At 39.5% G+C, this 22,437-nt stretch overlaps 1 protein-coding gene across 2 annotated transcripts; it reads right to left on the reverse strand.

Annotated features, from left to right (window-relative positions):
* Nucleotides 1–439: 439 nt before the first annotated feature.
* On the reverse strand, nt 440–20,874 carry C1QTNF3 (C1q and TNF related 3). Of its 2 annotated transcripts, none has more exons than XM_063086982.1 (6): nt 20,752–20,874; nt 15,080–15,191; nt 12,743–12,897; nt 9,178–9,307; nt 5,121–5,220; nt 440–2,571 (listed from the first exon to the last, which is right to left on the reverse strand). In XM_063086982.1, exons 1-6 carry the CDS (start codon nt 20,833–20,835, stop codon nt 2,412–2,414), a joined length of 741 nt encoding a protein of 246 aa, XP_062943052.1. In that variant the 5' UTR covers nt 20,836–20,874; the 3' UTR covers nt 440–2,411. The 2 variants fall into 2 exon arrangements, with proteins under 2 accessions (XP_062943052.1, XP_062943050.1); XM_063086980.1 differs by having other exon boundaries at nt 20,533–20,874.
* Nucleotides 20,875–22,437: the final 1,563 nt, after the last annotated feature.

A 22,437-nucleotide genomic window follows, 5' to 3' on the forward strand; every position in this document is an offset into this window, starting at 1 on the left:
CTGGAGCTTATTTGTAAGCCCAAGATACTTTCCACCTGCCCAGAACAAAATCTTGGGTGCCTCTACTAAGACACCCAAGTCTTAGTAGACTTTGATGTTTCACTAAGGTGAAAACTAGATTAAGCATGAACATAGAAGAACTTCAGGTGTGTGTTGAAGTCCCCTCAGAGATATTCAGATTTTATTGGGGGACCCTCTAAATATCAATATCTTAAAGGGTTCAAGTTATAACAATGGAATAACTGAAAACTAATGTTTTTTGGAGACAGGTGACCCAGCTCTTTGCCTGTGTGGCTGTGATTTGTGTGGCTGTTCACATTCTCTGCATGGAAATATTTTTACTTTGTCTTAACCATAGTGACTTACAATTGTATGACTATTAAACTTTATTAAGAACATTAAAAAACAGTACACTTAACAAAAATGTGTTTATTTCCATATATTGCTTATTACATTTTTTTGCTGCAGTTTTATCTAGAGCCAGGCCAAGATTTTCCTCTAAGGCATTTATTAGTAGTATATGTTCTTCAGATATGAAATCCCTTTGGTCAACATGCAACATTTAAATATCTGTAGGTGATGCACTTCTATGAAATATTTATGACATTTGGTAATAGTAAACCTTAACTCAACAACTCCACAGCCCTGGCAAGGAAACATGGACAAAAAAAACCATGAAAACATTACTGGTCAAGCACGTCATAGGCAATATGCACTCACTTTAAAATAGCGTTAGATGTGGACTCAGGAAGTGTTTTAAAAAATATTTTTAGGTCAAAAGGAAAGGGTCAAAGGCTGAACTGAGCATGCAGGACACTAAGGTAGCTAATAGGACAGTCCTAATTACTTTTCTCTGCCTCTAGCCCTAGGGGTAATCAATACAAGTAAACCTGTAGTTAAAAAGCCTATGTTGCAATTCAAATTGTAATAGAAAATAAATTATAGTCTCATTACTTCAAGAGGAATTCATTATATGATATTTTTCAGATAGGTATCTCTCTATTGCATTTTAAATATGATTCAATATCTGGGTAAACACATATTTTGATGATGTTTTCTTTGCCTAAAAAAACCAATTTGGAGTGCTACCTTTGGGTACTATCTTCATAAGCTATGGTACATTTTTTATAAATATTATTTTGGTGGCAAATTTAATCCCTTGAGAATAGATTTTGGGGTGGAGAGGCATAGACAAAAGCCAAGTGGCACCTCCTACAATACCTGGTATATAAAAGCTGCTCTGTGAATATTGGTTAGATATGGTAATCAAGGAAATCACATCATTTTTTATCAAATAAAAGGTGAAGACATTTTCTCATATGTCTCTTAAGTGAATACCCTTATGTTTTGAATCTGTCAGTTCAACCATATATAATTAAGTTTGCAGCACCTTCAACATGACATAGTGTGTATAAAGTATAAATACACTGGAGTAATTTCCAAATTAAGAGGAAAAAATGTAGGCTGACCCATTAACTAGGTTAGAGAGTAGTATTATAACACCAAGGTCAAGGATTTGGATCCCCTACTGGCCAGCCACCAAAAGAAAAAAAAAAAAGAGAGAGAAAATGTTAACATCTGTCCTATATAGACCTAAGCTCACCTCAGCTGCTTGTGCAGACCAGAGTCAAAAAGATCTATTGCAGTCCAAGAAACACAATGGCAAAGAGTCAATCTGATAAGCCAGATATGATAAACCTGGTTCTGGAGCATGAAAAACTTCTACTTCTAAAAATGGAAGCCATTAGAAGTCACAATTTAATTACAGAATTATCTTTATTAAGGAAAAAAAGGAGCCAAATATCTGTGGGCATTGTGAATACTTTCACTATCTGAAAGCTATCTGGACTTTAAAAATATCTAGACCTTATTCATGAATATCAACACACTGGATCAAAGTGTTGTTGCTTCCCAGTCTAGGCTTTACAAATGTTTCTGGTACAAAGATACTAGCAAGTGCCCCTGTTCTTGCCCCAGCCCCGTCATGATCATTGCACCCTATTCTCTGAAATGTTGTAAAGAATGATGAACTCAAAACTTCAGGGGTTCCTGAAAGCTGGTATTAAATTAAAAACAGTGTCGCCAAAACTCCTTGCAAATGACTTCTCTGATGAAACAATTATTTCCAACCTGCATTGGAGGAGAATTCTCTTCTAGGTGCCTAAGGAAGTGTCATAAAGATGCTGAGTATATTAGCCAAGGTCATCAGGGAAGACTATTTTGTGGTTTATTCTTCTGAGCCCCTGAGTTATCCAACATTATTGGTGTACCTGTAACATAGTTAGCAAAGTAACCAATACAGAGTTTTTAAAAATACGGCATACAGAACCCTCAACTTTAATGTTCCTAAGATCATTACAATACCAGCTTAGCTATAAATCTTGCTCAATTAAGCTAGACTATTCATATATTTACTTAGTTTCAAAGAGCAGGAAGCCGGCAAAGGTAGAGAAGCGTTGATGGTCCCCGTGGAGGGCACCATTGCCCATTCTCAGCCAAACCTCATCTCCTTTGGCCAGCTTCAGCACTGCATGGTTACTGGATGTATCTGATTTCCCCTTTGTTTCATAGCTGGAAAGAAAAAAAGGCACAAATCACTTAGGCTTTGCAGTGGGTAGCCAGTTCTTCACCCAAATCTGTCCTCCCCTTCTGTCATATATTTAAGTATAGTCCTGTGATTAAGTTCTTTAAATGTATGTGAACAGAAATGACCTGTGCCACTTCTAGGGCTGGCCAATAAAACTCCAAATACCCCTCCTTGCTCTTTCTTCCTTATGACTGTCTGGAATGTTAATGACAATGACTAGAATGACCTAGAAAGCCATACGTTGAAACCTGGGTTCTTCAAGACTGTAGTGGAGAGCTCTCTCTCCCCTGTCCCAATGGGAACATTCACCCTGGACCATGTGATGTGAAGAAAAGAAAGTTCTATTAAGTTTGAGCCATTACATTGGGTCTTTATTACTTACAGCAGGTTATCCTCCCCTGGCTAATCTAGAATTTGGTTCTAAAGGAGGTTACTACCATACCCAAATGAAAATATGTTGCAGCGGCTCATGCACAGGCAGGGAACAGTGGGGGAACATATTGTGGGCTGGGAAGCTGAAGATCCATGTTATGCTGTGGCAAAACATTTGAAAAAACGTGGTAATTTGGAAAGTAGACCTAGTAAGGGAAGTCACTGGAAAAAGCCAACATACTCTGCTTCTTTTAGAAAGATGTTTCTACAAAAGATGAGCTCAGACAACAACTAACACATTTGAAACAGAGGAAGAAAATAGATTCTAGAGAGTTGGGGCCCAGCAAGGTTGGAAAAGCCAAGTGCTTTTATACCTGGAAGAATAGAGATGAAGTTAATGTTTTCCCATTAGGACTTCTCATTCACCAAATAGACTCAGATGTGGCACAATCTGGTGGATTAAAAATGTTTCCCTTCTACCCAAATCTATTTTTTCAGAAGGCCTTGTGGTAACCACGATTAAATTGAAAGTAATGCATGAGGACAAGGAATCAAAGGAATAACAGGCTAAAAAATTATCTGTCAAGAAATGTACATTGAGAATGGTTTCCTAACACATGTAACTGACTGGTAACAAATAGAGCAAAAATCTGCTAAGTTGCTGAGGAAATAGTATTACCAAAGACCCAAACCTGGAATACAAAAATCTTGGATGTTTGACATACCCCTGAAATTTACACCAACAAGAAGTGGGCTGTGAATTAGAAGGGCCTACTCACATTTTAGATGAGGCTGTAAAGAAAAATAGACAAAGAAGACCCTCCCAGAGGACAGAAACAGGAGCCAAAGAGAAAAATAGTGTAGAGATTGACTTGCTGAAAAGGATTGCTTATTGCCCAAATCTGGGCTTTGAGCAGGATGCATTAACTGTGGTTTACGCTATTTCCCGTGGGGACAGAGACGGGAGATGTATGGTCTAAGTGTAGGAAGAAGAGTTCAACAGATACGTGGAAGCCAGAGGAACAGAGAAGGATAGCTGTTCACCAGAATCCACTCTCACCTCTTCCACAGAAGCTACACTACATCTCCTTGGTGCCCTCACATTGTTGGGTGGGGTTAGCGGTGGGGAACAAAGGAACTAAGTTCTCTGAACAGAATGCTTAGTGCATAAAATGTCCCACAAGCTTGCTGTTCTTTCCTCCTTCTGACTCTGGTGATGACAATGACCAGTGAGAAGCTAGAAGTCAGTTTTACAGATGGTAGAGATGCTTTCATCAGCCTGGGTCTCTCAAAAACCAGAAAGAACAAACCCCCTTCTAACCTTCGCACGATCCCCTCCTCTACCCTTTCTACCACTCCTCATGCTTCCCCAACCTGGAACTCTTGCCCTGGACTGGTCAAGAAAAAGAGTTCTAGCATGTTTGAGCCTCTTGTGTTCTAGATCTCTTTGTTGCAGCAATTTCACCTATTCAAACTCGTCTTTTTCCTTTTGGCATTTCAAATACATCTTCCCATTCAGGTCAGGCTCCAGAGGAAAACATAACAATCATCCCAAGTCATCAGAAATAACAGGAAAAAGATAACAGCCACAAAGCTTTTCACGAATAACTCATAGGTGTGGTTCTTTACCTCTCTGCAACACCCTAAGCTAACATCAGGCCAGTGTGCAATATTTTCTTTTTATAATATTTTTTCACAAGGAGCCCTGGGGCCAGGTTGCTGGGATAAGTATCAGTGCAGCAGCACAGACTAAAGAGAGGGACCTACTCCCAACTCTTGTAACCTGCCAGCCCAGGGCAATGGTGGAGGCCATCAATAGGGCTAAGAACCAGGCAAAGGGGGTGGGAGAGTAGAAAAGTAGAGGAAAGGGCAGAGAGAGAGGGAAAAAAAATAATGAGTTAATAAAAGAATCCAAATGAATGGTTATGGGGAGTGCTGCTAGTAATTAGCTAAGGCCTTTCATCAATGCTGATGCTCAAGTTCATCAGATTTATTTCTTCCCTAATAGTAACAATAATCTGGCCATATATTGGTGTCCGGGGGCTCTCATTGAGAACAGGGGCCATGCCAGACTCTGTTGGTTCCCATCCACTTCCCTGTCATGGGCATCCTTTGAGCAAACAATGGCAGCATGGGACCTGTAATAGAAAAGACCACCCACCTGTACATGCTGAAGACTGTATTGCCATTGTGCATAAGGTACACATACACTTCCTCAACATCCTCATGCTTCATCATGCTGAAGGTGAAGAAATACACACCTGAAAAAGGCAGGTATTTATCCATGTTTATATTAACATATTATACATTGAGGACCTGGAGAGAGAGCAGAGACATGCCAAATGAATTCACACTTCTTTTGTTGATAATCTATGTAGTATGTGCTTTCTTCTTGACCTTTATTTGCCCATGTCCCTTTATCTGCTTACCTTCAAAGTGCTTTAAAATTTGTTGAGACTTTCTCAATGTGTACACTGTGTATCCCTAATAAGATTCCAAAGTCTTTAAGGGAAGGAGTCTACCTCACTTTAGCTGCATCTCACTGCCGTGTGCCCTGACAAAGTGCATAGGGCAAAGTGCATGCAGTCTCTGGGTACAGGTTAACTGTTACCAGCATCTATCCAGGACTCATCTTGACAAAGTACAGAGAGTCCTGTTTGTGGAGGAGCACATGGTTCTCCATGGCCTGACAAATGAGCAGAGTATAACATTACAACAGATGACTGCACGCCAAAGGTGTGAGCCAAAGATAAGAAAATACTGGAGAATAGAATAAATGTTTTTTAGTTCTAAATGAATAGTCCTGGTAATTTCTCATGTTATTCATTGTAAGTGGGTGAAATTATGTACAATAAACAGAAAGATCCAACTTAAACTCAGCAACACGACCTTGTTACTAAAAGTCTGTATGCTCCTCATCTGAAAAAGACCAACATATTTTAAAAGATGTGAGTTTTCTTACAAGAGCCTAGGGCTCTTAACTGAAAGCAATTTAATATAACCCGATACAGCCTAAATGCCAGTGGAGAAGATACTTTCACAGAATAACTAAGAAGAATCCAATAGCAGGCAGACGAGTTAAAAGGAAAATGTTTCTAACTTCAAATGATCTTGGATTTGGGAGTGCATTTTGGAAAGGTGAATGAATATAAGTCATCAAGCTCTTATTGATTTCCATGTTACATTTTTAAACTAATGACCTTGCGAGAGGAAAAACCCAGAAACATCTTCTAATTCTTTTTCCAAAGGTGCAATCAAGTAAGATGGAAGCTGTAAGGCTGCCATGTTGATCGATCTGATTCTGAGTCAAGTTGAACCAACTAAAGAAGTATGATTTTCTTTGTTTAGTGCCAGACATGCATATTCAATGTGCTGGGAATGAAGGAAATGGTATAAAAATTAGTCACGCCCCTTTATGTATATGCTTAGAGATTGGCCCGTAGATGAAAAGTAAAGGCAGATAAAAATTGAAGGACTCAAAGAAAGTAGTTTATATTTATTCAGTTTTCTACATTTTATAAAACTTCATATTAGACACACATACAAGACAATTTTCAATGCCTCAAGAAGATAAAGCCGTAATCAAAATGACAGGAAAATATATTAGTTTCCTAAAAAAGAAATTGATGAGTACTATTAAAAAAATAGCTTGCAGAAACAGTTTAGGAAGAGTAGACTAAGAAACCAGATGGCAAATAAATGAAATGTCAAAAGTTGGAAATACAGATGTGAATATATATTATATCTGCACGTGGTTTTGCAAGGGAGGTACTGAAACCAAAGCCAACACACTTGTACTATGGATTTTAGTTTGCTGTGACTGCAAAAATCAGCCTTCTTTGGCTCATCACTCCCAAGGTTGAAAAGCATAAATTGGTCATTTTGCAATCTATTGGATGAGGTTTAAACATTAAACTGTGGGAGTCAAATGATGGCTGTTATCATCAGAAAGATGTTGACCCCAAAAGAGCTCTAAAAGACTGACTAAATCCTTAGGCTTCTATTACAAAGCCATTGAACTCAATGGAACCATTGACCAGGTACATTTAGGCGCTAATATAATCTGTGGCACAAATAGTGTTTAACAGAATAGTTACAGGAAAATTATGACATAAAACCTTCAGAACAGAAAATCACATAAGAACTTTTAAAGCTGTTTGAAGTGTAATAAAACATTGCATCTATCACTTCATACGTCAGTCCATTTCTGACTTACACTGAGTAGAAAAATAAGGCATCCATTAAAAACATTTGTGACAAATCTAATGTGGCCATTGCATCCATCATCATTTTCTTCCTTTTCCTTCTGGATACCACATAGAGAAACAAGGAGAATTGAAAAGCAAAACCCAAATAGGTATTCATTTTCTGCAAAACTAGGAGACTGAAAAACGAATTGATAAAGTTCAAAATACTTGTGAGTGCTGCCAAATGCAACTGAGGGTGGACAGAGCCACACGGAGGTAATATGAGGCTTGGGCAGGGGTTCCAAGGAGGCCAGGTGGCAGCAGATCTCAAACAGTGCCAGGAAAAGTACACTCCCTGATGGAGAAGGGACATTTTGAGTACAGATGCTGAGAAGAAGCTCCTGTGAGCAGGGCTGAGATCAGGCCAAGGCTGTGTTTCGGGGGAAGATTACTAGATAAAGTACAGAATGTGCAAAGCGTTCCCACAGTGGCAGACCTCAGAATCTGCCTGCAAAAATAAGGCTCCGAACGACAAGAGAGCTAGCAAGTGCAAGGCTAGTTTCAGAAGTCTTCCTGGACCCAGTGCAGTCTGGGGAGGCAGCAGAAGTGTAGCCATACAGGGAAAACACACAGAGGCCACACTGAAAAGAATCAGTCAATCTCCTGGCTGCAGGGGAGCGAGCCACTGAGTCACCAAACCTGGATAACTGCCCAGGTCCTTTCTTCTCCAAGAAACTTTGCATACAGCTGGTCTAGGAGAATCCAACTCATTCAAGCACCAGTTAATTTTATAAAGTAGATGAGAACAGCAAAAATGACCCTAGTAGATGAACAATACTCACCAAGAAGACATGTTGTCATGTAGTAGATGAAAAATGTAATCAAAAATCCATCATGAGTTTAAAATATATTAGTGAAGCAAATACCTCTGTCAAAGGACATTATAAAACAAAATGCAAGAACTCATAGTAGAAATGGCCAGACAAGAGAAGAAACTAAAAACTTGGCCATCATAATTTAGTCACAGTATTGTACCTAGATTCATTTCTTCACTTTAATAATTGTACTTTGATTATATGAAATGCTAATATTAGAAGAATCTGGTTAAAGAGAATATGAGAACTTTGTCATATTTTTTTGTAACTCTTCTGTAAGTCTAAAATTATTTCAAACTAAAAGTCTTTTAAAATAGAATTTTTTATCTATCGCAGGTCCAGACATTTGAAAACACACTTTGTTGATGAGGCTATCAGGAAGTAAGAGCTCTAACATGCTGACAATAGAAGTGTATTGGTACAACCCTTACAGAGAGCAAGCTGGCAAAGCTCATCAAACTTACCGATACATTTACCCTTTGACTGAGCAATCCTATTCCTGGTACTTCAGCCTACACTGATATACGTTCAGTGCTCAATTACAAGATGGTATATTCAAAGTTAATCATTGAAGTTTGTTTTTAATGACAAAAATGGAAACAACCCAAATGTCCAGCAATAAAGGAATGATTAAATATACTTTGAAACATCCAGCTATGAAAAAGAATGAATTAATAATATGGAAAGATTTCTAAAATATATTGTTAGCTTTTTTAAAAAGCAAGATACAGTCAGAATGTAGAGTATGCTAGCTTTTATGTAAAAACAAGGAGAGAAAATGTATTTGTATGCATGTGCATAAACAGTTTTGACTTTTTTTAAATATGGAAATGTACTACCTACTCAATTTTTTTAATTAAAAAAATAGGATCAAGCACTCCTTGGGGTGGTGGCAAAGAGGGGACATGGTTATGATGCATTTAGACTGTTAGAATTATGTTCTAAGGACTTTTAAAATCAGAGGTAATCCCTCTTAGGAATAATTTGATGCAGTCCCTTCCTTTTTTCCTTCCTTCCTTCCTTCCTTCCTTCCTTCCTTCCTTCCTTCCTTCCTTCCTTCCTTCCTTCCTTCCTTCCTTCCTTCCTTCCTTCCTTCCTTCCTTCGCTTTCTCAATTGCTAGATTATTTCAATTATTCATTTATTTTTTCATCTCACCTGAAACTGGGGCCCCAAATCTACCAGTCATGACATCAAAGAAGTTTCCAATGTTGGTCTCAACACTGCTGAAAATAATCCCACTGTTCTGATTGCTGAAGTGAGTTGCCAGAGAAGCCATGAATGCAATCTAAAGAAAGAGTCGGGGGTTAATTAATAGGCAATTTATCTTAAAGAAATAAAGTTTTTATGCAGGTAAGTTTATTGCTACATTATTTGCAACAGCAAGATTGGAACTAACATCAACCTATAGAGAAAGAAGTAAATAAATTATGATAACTTCTAACATTTTTATGCTATGCAGCCACTAGAATGATAATCTCTATCAACAGTTCTGAACATGTTTCAAAGAACCTTGCCTTTAAAATGCTTTTTGAAATATTAAAATTCTGTTATCAACTAATAGTAGGAAAATTTGGATGAAATTCGTCACTTGTGGCTGTCAAATGCACGTTAGCATATTAAAGGATCTGAAAAACCCTACAGTCAAACAACATTTTAATTTTGTCAACCCTGCATTATTTTTTTCCAAAAAGATGTTTACTAATTCTTATGGAATAAATTCTTGAACACACTTTGAGAATCCTTGATATTGATCAAAGATCAACATGCATATATTATACACACACATATGCACACACAAGCATGTGTGTATACATATGTATGTATATATATACATTTTATATATGTGCAATGGAAAAATGTTTTCAATACATTGTTTAATTAAAAAGCAGGCAACACAAGATCATTATGACCTGATACCAGACTTTGTTAAATGTGTCCATGTGGGTGGGGTAGTTGTGTGGACAAATTGAGGAAAATGTCTGCAAGAATATCCACAACATTATCATCCACAAAATTATTAACAGCAAGTGTTAGTAGAAGTTTCATGGGAAATTTTTCCTTTCTTCATTACACCTATAATTTTCAAATGAGCATGTATTAATTTTATATTCAGAAAAACAGATGTAATAATTTTAAAGATATAAAATTGTATTTGTTTACATGAAGAGAAGTTCAGGATATATTGCTATTCATGAAATAGAGTAAAAAATATGTACCATATATTCCCATCATATTTAAAAAGTAATATGTGTGTATGAATATGTATACATGTGGAAAGTTATGTAACCATATGTTAATAGAAATTATATTTGGATATTTATTCTTATTTTGGCACAGCTATCTTTCAATTTTTTTTTTTTACAATGAAAAGATATGTGAATAATATTTGAAAGGCAAAAGGAAATGTTTGTATTTATCTAAAATATGGAAAAACTGTTAATAAAACTAACAATCTATTGAAATATTGGAAAAGCAAAAATTTCTGGGCATGATTTTGCACAAAATATGTTATATTGGAACAGTAAATTTAGATTTAGGAGAATCAGAGAAGCCATTTAATACCAGCACCCATTCCTGTGGCTGGTTACAAATACTTTGTGCATAGTATTTTATGGAATTTTGAAAGCTTCGGCCCAATCAATAAAAATCAGTGGAGAGAATTAATTTAAGAAACCTGCTCATGGTGGCAAGTGGGGGGGGTCTATGAATTTGTGAATAAAACTATCTGCTTGGGTCCAAAGAGGTGAGATAAAGTTCCAGCTCTATCAATTCTAACTGTGTCACTTGGCAAGTCATTTAGTATTTGAGCTTCAAATCTGTACATCACTTAAGTGGAAAATAGGACACTATATCACTCCTCTTCCACCTCCTACTGCTACTGTTATAACTACTATTGATGAACAAAGACAGGGTTGATGTTTAAAATACAAAATGTTAACAATAATTAAAAGAACCTTAGGATAATTCCACCTGTCAAGAAATGCTTTTGCTTGAAACCACCATTGGAAAATGAGCTTTGAAAGTCAATGCCAGTCTGACTTGTCCAAGTGAGTCATTGAAACTTAGTGTGAATTAGATTAATAAATTCTTTAATTTGCTGGGATTATCTGTCTTCGAAGAATGTGGGGCCGGCCCTGTGGCTCACTCGGGAGAGTGCGGCACTGGGAGCGCTGAGGCCGTGGGTTCAGATCCTATATGGGGATGGCCGGTGCACGCACTGACTGAGCGCGGTGCGGATGACACCAAGCCAAGGGTTGCAATCCCCTTACCGGTCACAAAAAAAAAAAAAAAGAATGTGCAGTCCCCTCCTTCATGATTTGCCTAAGAACAGTCTTCCCTCTTTTGAAAAACACAAGGGAGTATTTCTCCCAAATGAGTGTATTGTGATTTTAGGGTAAAATCATTGATGGAGAAAATTTAATAATCACCAAGGTTTTTGTTCTCTATTAAACTGGCTACTCCAGAGCCCTTAGCCATGGTACCACCATTCATAGGTTCTCAGTTAGAGCTTCTACCTTTTAAGATGTTTATCACAGATCTTATTAGATACCTTAACCTGGCTGAGTGGCATCTCACTCTTTTTTTTTTTTTTTTTTGGTAAATTTCAGATTGCTGGAATTATGAAACAACATTCATTAATAAGTTACAAAAATTGAAAAAAGTGGTTAGAGTCTAACACACAGGACCTCTTATTCTACACCTGAAAAACCAAGGCCCAGAAAAATACTGGAACTTATCCAAGGTTAAACAACCACCATATATGCCCAAATAAAAGGCAAAGTTTCCTTTTTGATCTTTCAGACAAGAGTAGCTTTATATTCTAGTTCTTTAAAAGTCTCTCATGTTACAGGATTTTCTCTCAATTATTTTATTTTAGCCACAGTTTACCCTTTTGGGAAAACATATTAGCCAAAAACAATGTTACTTTTAAAAATGCTAGTTTTCAATGTTGATAGAAATCCCCTGGAAGAATCCATTTGAAAACATTAGGCAAAAAAAAAAAAACCAAGACTTAGTCATTTTTCTTGGTTACCTAACTTCATATTTACAAGTTTTAGATGTTATTGTTAACAAGAATTTTAAAGATTATGTAAAAGAGAAATGAAGGATAGATAAATGGATACTTGAACTTGGGATAAAATGTACAGTTATAACCTTATAAAAAAATTTAGAAAATTTATGATGAAATGAGTATGATCTGATCTGGAAAACTGAGTGAATTACTCAAAAGTAAAATGTCTCCAGTGATAAATGAGATACTGAAGAGAAAAGTTTGAAGAAAAATTGTGCCACAAAAACTGAGTTGGTAGAAAACAATATATATTAATATCCATGTATGTGATTTAAATAAGTAGACATTTCACCATCCTATTTATGAATCTAAAAGCTTGTATATTCAAGTTTGCCAAAACCTTTTTCATTTAACATATCTTCTCATTTGGAAAATAGGAGATGAGTTTACGAAGCTTGCCTTGTATGTGGTCCTACCAGGGAGCTGGATTTCACTCTATAAACTTCTCTCCTTTCTGAGAATCATCTCAAAACCTCCCGTTTGGGAAGCATAGGCCTTATGCATGCACCGTGTGGTGCAGATGAGCAAACTGAGACTCGGATTTACTCAAGATTGTCGAAGGCTTGAACAGGTTCTCAAACCTTCTAATTCCTGGCCCCCTGTAGGCATGTCTAGAAGTCACCTGGAGATGTGCCGAGGGCAGGTTACCTGCAGTTCTGGTGGAATCCCCGGGTAGCCCTTCTCTCCTTTGGGGCCATGCTGCCCCCGCTCCCCTCGAGGCCCCAGGTCACCTTTGTCTCCTTTCTCCCCTTTGGCCCCTTCATGGCCAGTGGCTCCATTATTGCCATTGTTCCCATGGTTTCCTTAAATGAGACATCATCACATGAGAAGCCTAGTAACTCCTACCATCTGGTTTTAGACAGACATAGCCCCTTTCTTCAAGAATGTCCAAACTCAATTGTAAAAGGGCACAATTTGAAATTATTCCAAATACAGCCAACAGGCATCATCAAATGGGACACCTTTTTAAAATGGGGCACAAGTGTCTGAAAATAGCCTTAGACACCCCAAGGCTCCAAAGCCTGCTTTTCCTAGAAAGCAAGGATTGGATGAAAAATTGTGTGAAAGACTGATCATTACATTAGCATTTAAAATAGCAAAGATTAGAAACCACCTAAATGTCTAAATTTAAAAAATGGCATATTCTAGTAAACGGTGTTGTATAGTCATAAAAAAAAGAATGCTGAAGGAAAATATTTAATGACAGTGATATTCATATTTTCAGATTAAAAAGTAATGAATAAATAGCATAATACTATTTTTGTTTGTGAAAATATATATGTATATATTATATTTCCGGGGGGAAAGACTAGAATAAATTACATAAAAACGTTTACAGTGATTTTTTTCCTGAATGGATGAAACATAAGTGATTTTTGTGTCATTCTATATTCTTTTCTGTCTCTTTGAAGTTTTCTACAAAGGACACATATCACCTTTATACCTGAAGGAGAAGTAAACTCATTGATTAAAAAATCATAACAGCTCAGTCGGTTAGAGCACCGTGTTATAACACCAAAGTCAAGGGTTTGGATCCCCATACCAGCCAGCCACTAAAAAAACATAAAGCATAAAATAAAGTCATAACAATAACTTTGAAAGCAAGAGTTGAGTAACAGTTTCAACTCTTCACTTTGCTACTAAGAGACAATTTCTACACCTCTTCTAATTTTTATATTTGCTGAAATTCAGGCTCTTTTGCTGCTTATTTTGCATACTACTTTTGATCAGGTATCATACCACGCTTGCAATCCTCCCAAATGGATGAACTTTGACTGTTTTCAGGTTAATGTGTTCAGTGACAAAGCTGTTCCTAATGGAAACATTTAGCCAAGGCCAGACTGTCCTGCAACAACCAAATAGTCTAGACCTGAGCAGATTTCAGAAGGCTCTGAATACCCCTGACCCGTATCACTGCGTCTGCTGGCTGCTGCCTTTGATGGGCAATGTCATAGGTTCCAAGCCGGTAATCATAGTTTAAAGTCCAACAGAGGGTTTTCTAATTTTAAACTTGATTTCATGTGAGAAGCCATTCAAAAGTTTTTTAAAAAATTAAACCACATTTGATAAATATTAACATCAATGAGGGTAAGTCAAAGAAGAGCAAGTGGACTTTGAACTAACCCTGAAAAGAAGTCCTACCCCCAGGGAGTTTCCTTCTCCTGACAAAGAGGAAGATAATAAAACCCCTCATAGGTCTGAGAGTCCTAGGATGGGGGGGCCTGGCCTGCCCTTTCCTTGGGTGAACCAGGGTACTAGCAAGCTCCTGGAACTCTCCTGAGCCTGGGAGTCCCAGCGCACAGACTTCTGAGCCATGGGTCTGCAGGGGCCTGATGTAGCTCCAGAGCATTCCCCATGCCATATGTGGTCCTGGAGCCTAAAAATGTTTCATGTGCCCAAAAAAGGCATGAAAGTCCACTGAGAGACAGCTGAACATGTGGAGACCCTGAGATGGGTGTGGGTGTGGGGGGAGTGGTGGTAGTGGTAGTGGAGAAAAACTTAGCAGAACCTAGAATCACACAGAGCGTGGACATCTCGGTGAATGACACCATGGGAGGACTATAACCCAGACCAGTAAACTGTCTTCTCCACCCTGCCCCCAATCCACAAACCCTGAAAGTTAGATTTAGTATACTGCATAAAGCCTGCTGTGGCAGAAATACTGGAACTAAGATCTAGTCAAGATCTAGTAATTTTATACTCAGTGCTAGTGAAGCGCCTCGCAGACTATGAATCTGGTACCTCAGGTGCCTAGAGTCTATTGGATTCTGCAGTTGTGTCGAGAATAAACACTATAGAGTTTATATTGTTCCACTTAAACTGGCTTAATAAACCCAGCACCCCACCCAACTTTCCTTCTTTTGGGTTTTCCATGCATATCCTTTGGATCACACATGAGTGATCCCAAATTATTTAGGTTTGCCCTTGGCTCCTGTTTTGGCACTGTCTACAGTTAGAACAGCAACTCTGCTCATTCATCCTTACCTGGAATGCCGGGAGGGCCTGGAGGCCCGGGGGGCCCTTGGTAGCCTCGGAAGCTATAGTCTCCATGACAACACTTGCTGCAGTCTGGGGGCAGTCCTCCAGTTTGTGGAGGCTTTAAAAAGATAGAAAGAGAAGCATCAGAAAAAGATTCTTGTGAGCAATTAAGATTTGTTCATTTCCTCTTCCTTGGCCCTTAGGTAAGTTTAACTCCAATCAACCCACGAAAACATCAGAAAAGATGGTGTGGGGTGGGGATGTCAATGGCATAGGGGTCAGGGGTAGCTAAGATGAGTCCATGATCCAACAAAAAGGCAACAAAGAAGTCAGTAGAAAAACATGTTTTTTGGAAAGGCCTGTGGGTGGGGGTGAAGAATGGAGTAGTATTTCTCAAAAATGCATTCCTGCTGCTACTTCTAACAGCAAAGGAAGAAACTCCTTCAGAAGTAGAGTTGGAGGACTTTCCTTTCTTTCTCAACTACCAATAGCCTCAGATGTAGCTAGATTGAGTAGGTGACCCTCAAATTACAAGAATTATCAACTTCAAATATAGTTATTAAGCACTAATAATACATTTTTATTAATTATCTGCATGATACTGGGTTAAAATCTGGTTTATGAGTTCTTAGAAACTCTGAATTGTAATGCTAGTTTTCAATACAGCAATAACATACTTAAATTGCTTTAGGAAATTAAGAAAATAAAGTATTCTTTAGTCCAACACACTTATTTACTTAAATAAACAAAAAATTATGCATATTTATCATGTACAACAGGGATATAGATTGGACATGTTTGTTCTCCCAAAGCTCATGTTGAAATCTGATCTGCAATGTGGCAGTGTTGGAAGGTGTTTGGGTCATGGGGGCAAATCCCTCATGAAGAGATGAATGCCCTCCCTGGGGTATGGTGAGTAAGCTCTTTCAGGAATGGATAGGTTCTTATGAGAGCTGGTTGTTAAGAGGGGCCTGTACTTCTCCTCTCTCTCTTTCTTCCTCTCTCGCCATGTAATCTTGCACCCAGTAGCTGCCCCACCGCCTTCTGCAATGACTGGAAGTAGCCTGGGGCCTGGCCAGATGCAGCTCCCCAGAATAGTGAGCCAAATAGATCTCTTTCCTTTATAAATAACCTAGTTTCAAGTATTCTGTTATAGCAACACAGAAATGGACTAATACAAACATGTTACTTTGAAATATGTACACATTGTAGAATGGCAAAATCAAGCTAATTAACATTCGCACTACCTTACATATTTTTGTGGTGAGAACACTTGAAATCTACTCTCTTAGCAGTTTTCAAGAATATGATACATTGTTATTAACTGTAAGTCCAATACATTTTTATTAATTATCTGCATCTTGAAACAACTTTAACTTCTTTTTCATTGGTATTTAACATGAGTTCTGTTTCACACATTCCATTTCAAAATTTAAAATAATCATCCCACTGTTTGAACCAGTATTTAATGAGCATTTAATGGGTACTGAATATGCTCATATATGGCACTAAGTTAAATGTTTATGTATACAAAGATAAATTTCTCAAGGAGCTAGAGATCTAGTAGAAGTTGATTTGGCAGAAGAGTTAGAGTTGCTCATAAAATTTGGACTCTCATCTAAATTGGCAACTTGCCTTTTAATTATATCATGCAAAATACTTGTTGAAATTTTCCTAGACACCAATTCAGTGTTCTTTTGAAAACAGCTTATTGTTGCTAAGGGATTCGTTGTAAAAAGGAAGAGAGGGAGGGAGGGAAACAGAGACAGGAGAGAGAGAGGAAGGAAGAAAGAATTTAAAATTCAAGTTTTCTCCATCACTAGAAATCCAAGCAGAAAACTGGGTCAAGGCTTCACATTGCTGCACACTTAGACATTACTTTTATTTTTTTCAAATCAAAAATGGGCTTGGACTTTGTCCCCACTCTCCTGTCCCTTTTGCCTAAAGTTTTTCATCACACTATTCAGGAAAAACACAGAAAAGCATCTGTAGTCTGAGCTTTCTCCTGCCACAGCTCAGAACCCATGTCTTGAGTGATCAGAAGCTATAGTGTCGAGCTAACTCCTGGTCTTGTCTTCAGTCTACCAGGCCAAACCCTGGACAGGTACTAGAGTCTTCTGTCAGATTGGTATAGGAAAGAAAATCAGCTAAAGCAATTAGTCTGAGTTGAGGGGTTTCAGGACACTTGGCAAGTCAAAAGCACCACAGCATTGCCCCACCTTCTAATCCAAAGATGTCATCTGAGAAATATTTCGTATTTCCTGGTATGGTTTTGCTTACGTGAAATACAGCTTTTTAAACCCCAGGAAATCCAGGGCTCTGCCAATGATGGATTTTAGAGATGGAGAAGGGAGGGGAAGAAGGGAAAATTCTGAAGTGGAACCATTTGTGTAAGAATAGAATGGAAATACTGAGATGCTTAAGAATGCTGGAACAACCACAGGACTGGAATCAGATTTCCCATCTCAGTTCTGCGTGACCTTAGAGAAGTCATGATTCTCTTGACATCATTTTTCTTGCCTGTTAAGTTAGAGAAGTGGATGAGCTGGCCATTGGTTTTCTTTCCAGCTCTAAGATGTAAACAAAGACACCAAAGTCTTTCCCAAAGACTCAAATAATAATTTAGAAAGATTTTGTTTTTAAAGTCTGGTATTTGGACACAAAAAGTTAGCTGCAGGAGAGGGGGTTGCTCGGTACCAAAGCTAACTAGGACCGGAGCTGCATGCCCAAGCTACTTGGGAGCACTTTAAGAGCATAGAGCTGCCACCCAAATGGTGAGAAATTTCTAGTTACTCCCAGTCAGGCACTTCCTGAGATCCCTCCTATGACATCTCATCACATGTTCCCCCTCTGGCCTTGTCTTTCAAAGTTCAGTCAAACGGAACAATGCTGTCAGTCTTCTGATTGGCTCAGAGCATGTTGAACAGGATGAGTTAATTCAGAAGTTTTCTCCTAGGTGAGGGAGAAATTACATACAGGTAGTTGCTGTCTGTGACCCTCTTGAGTTTACAAGCCCCTTTCCCAAAATCAAACCAAATTTGTCCCTAAGACCAGGTCCCTGAATTTTGTAGATGGAGGTCTAGGGTCAGCAACTCAGATTTGAGCTCTACTATTATTACTAAGTGATTTCTAGGAGAGAGAGTTCATAGTAACCCAAAGAGGGAAGAGAAAGAAGAAAAAAGGAAGTGGGAGGAGGGAGAAATGGGTGTCCATGAGGAGGAGGGGAGCTTGATAACAGTGAATGACAAAGAGTCTGCAGAGAAGAAAATTCCAGGAAAAGACAGTAAAGGTCTGCCCACTCCAGATCTCTGCCCGCTCTAACCCTCCACGAACCCTACAGCCAGCGCTATCTTTCTAGAATACACATCTCATTAACTCACTGCCCTGCTGTGAACAAACAAAGCTTTTGCCAGCAAAGCGAAGTCTAACTAAGCTCCTTAACCAACTAACAGAAGAAGCCTTCACAGCCTGGCACTAAAATCGTTTGATGTCTTCTCCTGGCTAGAGCTCCAGCTACGTCCAACTCCTCACAGACTCCCTCAAGTCTCTTAGCTGGGGCACATTTAAAAAAAGAAAAAAAGGAAAGGAAAACTCTGCTGTGAATAGCCTTCCTTTTTGTCCTCCATCTTTTAAGATTCAACTCAGGGACCACCACCACTCTGACACTTTTTCCCAATGGCCTTTTGTGTATTGATCTTGTTTATCACATGGTATTTAATTAGACGTAATTTAATTAATTAATTTAAGCTAATTAAAAATGTACCCCACTAGAGCCCTTCAGGACAGTTTAGAGATAGGAGCTTGGGCGTGTTTCTCATCATATCCTCAGTTTCCATCCTAAAGTTTAGCACAAAGTAAAAGCACAGGAAATGCTCAGGGAAGGAATGAGTGAGGAGGAAGGAGAATTAAAACGTAAGAAGAGGGGTGGGAAGGTACAGAAAGAAGGAAAAACATAGTACAATCCAAAATTCAATTTATGTCTCCATATCCATTGGTCGAGGAGATGTATTGAAACTTCCAAAATAGCTATGACTTTAAATCTCCTCAGTATCTCCTGTTGGGAGTTTATTTGAAAATATTTCAGAAAACCAGGAAGGACTAGAAGGTGGGATGAATTGGAAGTATAGAAATGGATGTTGGTGGCCAGCTGGAATACTGCCTTCTGCTGCCTCTGGGGCTGATACAGCCGGAAAGGGCACCATCTATTGAAATGGAAAGTCCAGATGCAGACTTGGACAAAAGTGAGCATACCTTCACCACTAAAGAAAACACAAATTAGCATTCATCACCCTTCAGCCAAAAGATTGTCAGAGGAAAGAACGATCTCTAAAAGTGGCTTTCAAAAAATAAGATCCTGTTTAGAGGTTATCGTTTCTTCTGTGACTCCTTAAAAAGCAATTTTCTCTTGACTCAGCCTCACAGAACCATTTGGGCAACTGCATCATCTGGTCGAGTTTAAAGTCTTAGGTTGGTCCTAGACCTGCAGCTGATTCTGTATGTGGTCTTGGTATCATCATATATCTAGATGATCAACCCAGACTTCTCCATTGGTGGTAGTAGGGGTTTCAATTTCAACCACATGGAAATTTTCAGGGCCTATTTACTGCTACATTTCATCAATTCTTGTAGTAAAACTTATTTATTAAAGATCATATAATTCAAAGTCTTCTTTAATCCCTCATTAAAATCAAATTGAGTTTCACCAATCTGCCATTCACTACACTGAAATCTTAACTCACTCCCACACTATCCTAAAAGAGTTAAAGATGTTTCCTTAGATGCTGACCTTATACCCTGAGAAAGAAATCAAGTCCTCTGTGAAGATCAGGCATCAAATCATGCTACAACGTCTGTATTTTAAATACAAACTGTCTTTTTGTTGTTTTAACTCTTTGATTTTTTTTTTTTTTTTTTTTTTTTTTTAAGCAGGCTGAGCATAGAGGCTTTAGCAACCTAGAATGCTGTAAATCAAATAGCCAATACTGGCACAAAATGTCACAGTAAACTCACAAATCAAAGTAAGAAAACGTTGCTTTTGACAAACTCAAAGAGCAGCTTCTGCCTGCTGGGAAGGATTAAGAAAGTCCACCTTTCTTGGGATCAGCGATGATTATCTACAGCATCCGTTTATTTGCTGAGGTCCGCACTCCTTTCTGCACCAACAGAGCAAGAAAGAAATGAAGTCCCAACACAGCAGGAAGCCGGTTGCCCGGGCTCCCCTTGCTGATGGGCGATGCTTCTGCCAGCACGTCGTTGCTACCTCTGCTGATTTGCTAAGAGACTGACAGTCCCTCTTGTATCCCAGAGCAACCCACAAAGACACCCACAGCAGCTTAGCAAAGTTCTCGAAAACATTGATCCTAAGAATCTGAGCCAGACAAACACACAGACGAACAAACAAAAAAAACACAAAACTCATTAAACTTTCACAGAAATCCTTAGAAGAGAATTCTGAGTACCTGGCCCCAGACCGGGGTGATCTGGGCTAGGTCATCTACCTCGGGGTGCGGTAGCTCATCTGGTCTCAGGGGTTTTAGGTCTGTAGAAGTGTAATTATCCACAGTCCCAGTTTTAGGATGGCTCCGCTCTCTCACTTTCTCCCTCCTGGAGCCGCTACGGCCAGTCTGCTGGTGGCTTTGCACTATTCTCGCCACCACTGTATTAGCTCTTCCGCTCACCTCCATGTATTCATCTTGACACAGGCAAAATGGGAGGAAAAGCAAAGCCAGCAGGTGCCCACAGACGAGCTGCCTCCCGAGCATGATTCTCAGCAGAGCCCCAGAGCCTCCTGCAGCAGACGGCGGGGCTCCGGGCGAGTGCCAGGCTGGAGAGCAGAGCGGCAGGCGGGTGGTTTTATACCTCGGTGTGTAATAAATAAGGCTGCAGGCACGCCAGAGAGACAGCAGCCCTCCTCCCCAGGAAGAACAGCCCCCATTCATCACTTCCCCAGCCACAGGCCAGACGGGATGGTGCGCGCAGCTCCCAGCTGGCCGGGTGCATCAGTGTCACACCTTGGCACATTTTTGTTGAAGTGTGAAGAAAACATACACAACCAGCTGGAAACGGAGAGCATGTGTCCAGTGCTTTGCTGTCGTGATTAGACACGGAAAGGCTGTGCATTCGCGGTCTAAAATGCCTTTTGGAAAAACCTACCCCTGCGCTTGCCAGGAAATTCCGGCTTAACTACATCAGCTCCCTCTGCAATGGCAGCGGGAAACCTTTCGGGGCACGGGGGAGCGCCGGCTCTCTGGTTGTAGTTAGTGCTCCCCCACCTTGGCCCACTTCAAGTCATTTCCCCTTCGGGTACCAGCAGCACAAGGCGGTTGGTTGACGACAAAACATTGAACTGAATTCAGGAGCAGAGGCTCTGGGTTTAGCAAAGCTATTTCCCCATCCTAGGCTTTATTTCCGTTCCCCCTGGGCTTCCAAAACCCAAAGTTAATCACATTTATCCAGGTCACTTACTGACAGATGAAGATACAGCCTGCTTTGTGTTACAAGAAGGTTGTCTCTGCCTACTCTTCCTTCTGACATATTCTTGATTAAAAATAGAAGAAATGGAAAGCACCAAATCAAACGCACTATTCCAAATATACCAGGATAGAGAGAATTATCATTTCTTTTATTCTGGTTGCTATTTTTATTAATTTAGCTAAAGAGCAAATGGACATTCCTAACCTCTTCCGGATAACAAATAGAATTTATATAGCTTAGTCATTAAAAATCCTCCTTTTACATATGATTTTATTTACTATTACTCATTCATTCACTTAACAAAATGTCACTGGCCCTCTCCCATGAGGCTTGGAGAGATCCTGGGACCATAAAGAGGATGAGTGACAGGTGTCTGATGTTCCGTGGACAAGGGTGGCACTGTAAAAAGCCAGAGCTGGGAGCAGCCAGGCCTGCTGATGAAGAGACAGAGCAGCTGCGGGAAGAGAGGAGGAGGCAGGCATGCTGGTGCTGGCAGCTGCCCTCATCCTCAGCTCCGGGGCCTGAGAACTGGCAGAAGCTGGCCTGGCCACGCCCCCCAGAACAGCTGCCTCCACAGCCCACACTTATACGTAGAAAGGGTTCAGTTCTGGGGATGGATGGAGGAAGGGAGTTAGTCTGTGGAATACAAGCGCTCCAGGTCACAAGTGCAGGGGCCTTGGGAGTCAGGCCTAGTCAAAGCAGGCAGTTCCCACCTGGAGGGTGTATAAAGCTCTTCCATCCAGTTATTCCATGAGGCAACCCTGGGGTATCTACGGTTTCCTTACTGGAGGAGTCTTTGGGTTCTGTGATGAGTGCTGTTAAAAGGCAGATGGCCCTGGGAAGTGTAGCATGTCCAGTTGTCATCCAACATCAACTGTCACTGACCTTTC

This window comes from Cynocephalus volans, chromosome 2 (genome assembly GCF_027409185.1).
Source record: "Cynocephalus volans isolate mCynVol1 chromosome 2, mCynVol1.pri, whole genome shotgun sequence".
Classification (NCBI taxonomy): domain Eukaryota; kingdom Metazoa; phylum Chordata; class Mammalia; order Dermoptera; family Cynocephalidae; genus Cynocephalus; species Cynocephalus volans.

Bases quoted from the DNA above. Each gene is read 5' to 3' on its own strand.
- C1QTNF3 (XM_063086980.1), bottom strand. From the start codon at position 20,835: ATGCTCGGGAGGCAGCTCGTCTGTGGGCACCTGCTGGCTTTGCTTTTC. The intron at 5,221-9,177 runs GTGAGATGAAAA...TGCCTTTTTCAG, and splicing joins ATTTGGGGCCCCAGTTTCAG to GTGTGTATTTCTTCACCTTC. The intron at 2,572-5,120 runs GTGGGTGGTCTT...TTTTCTTTCCAG, and splicing joins ACAGTCTTCAGCATGTACAG to CTATGAAACAAAGGGGAAAT.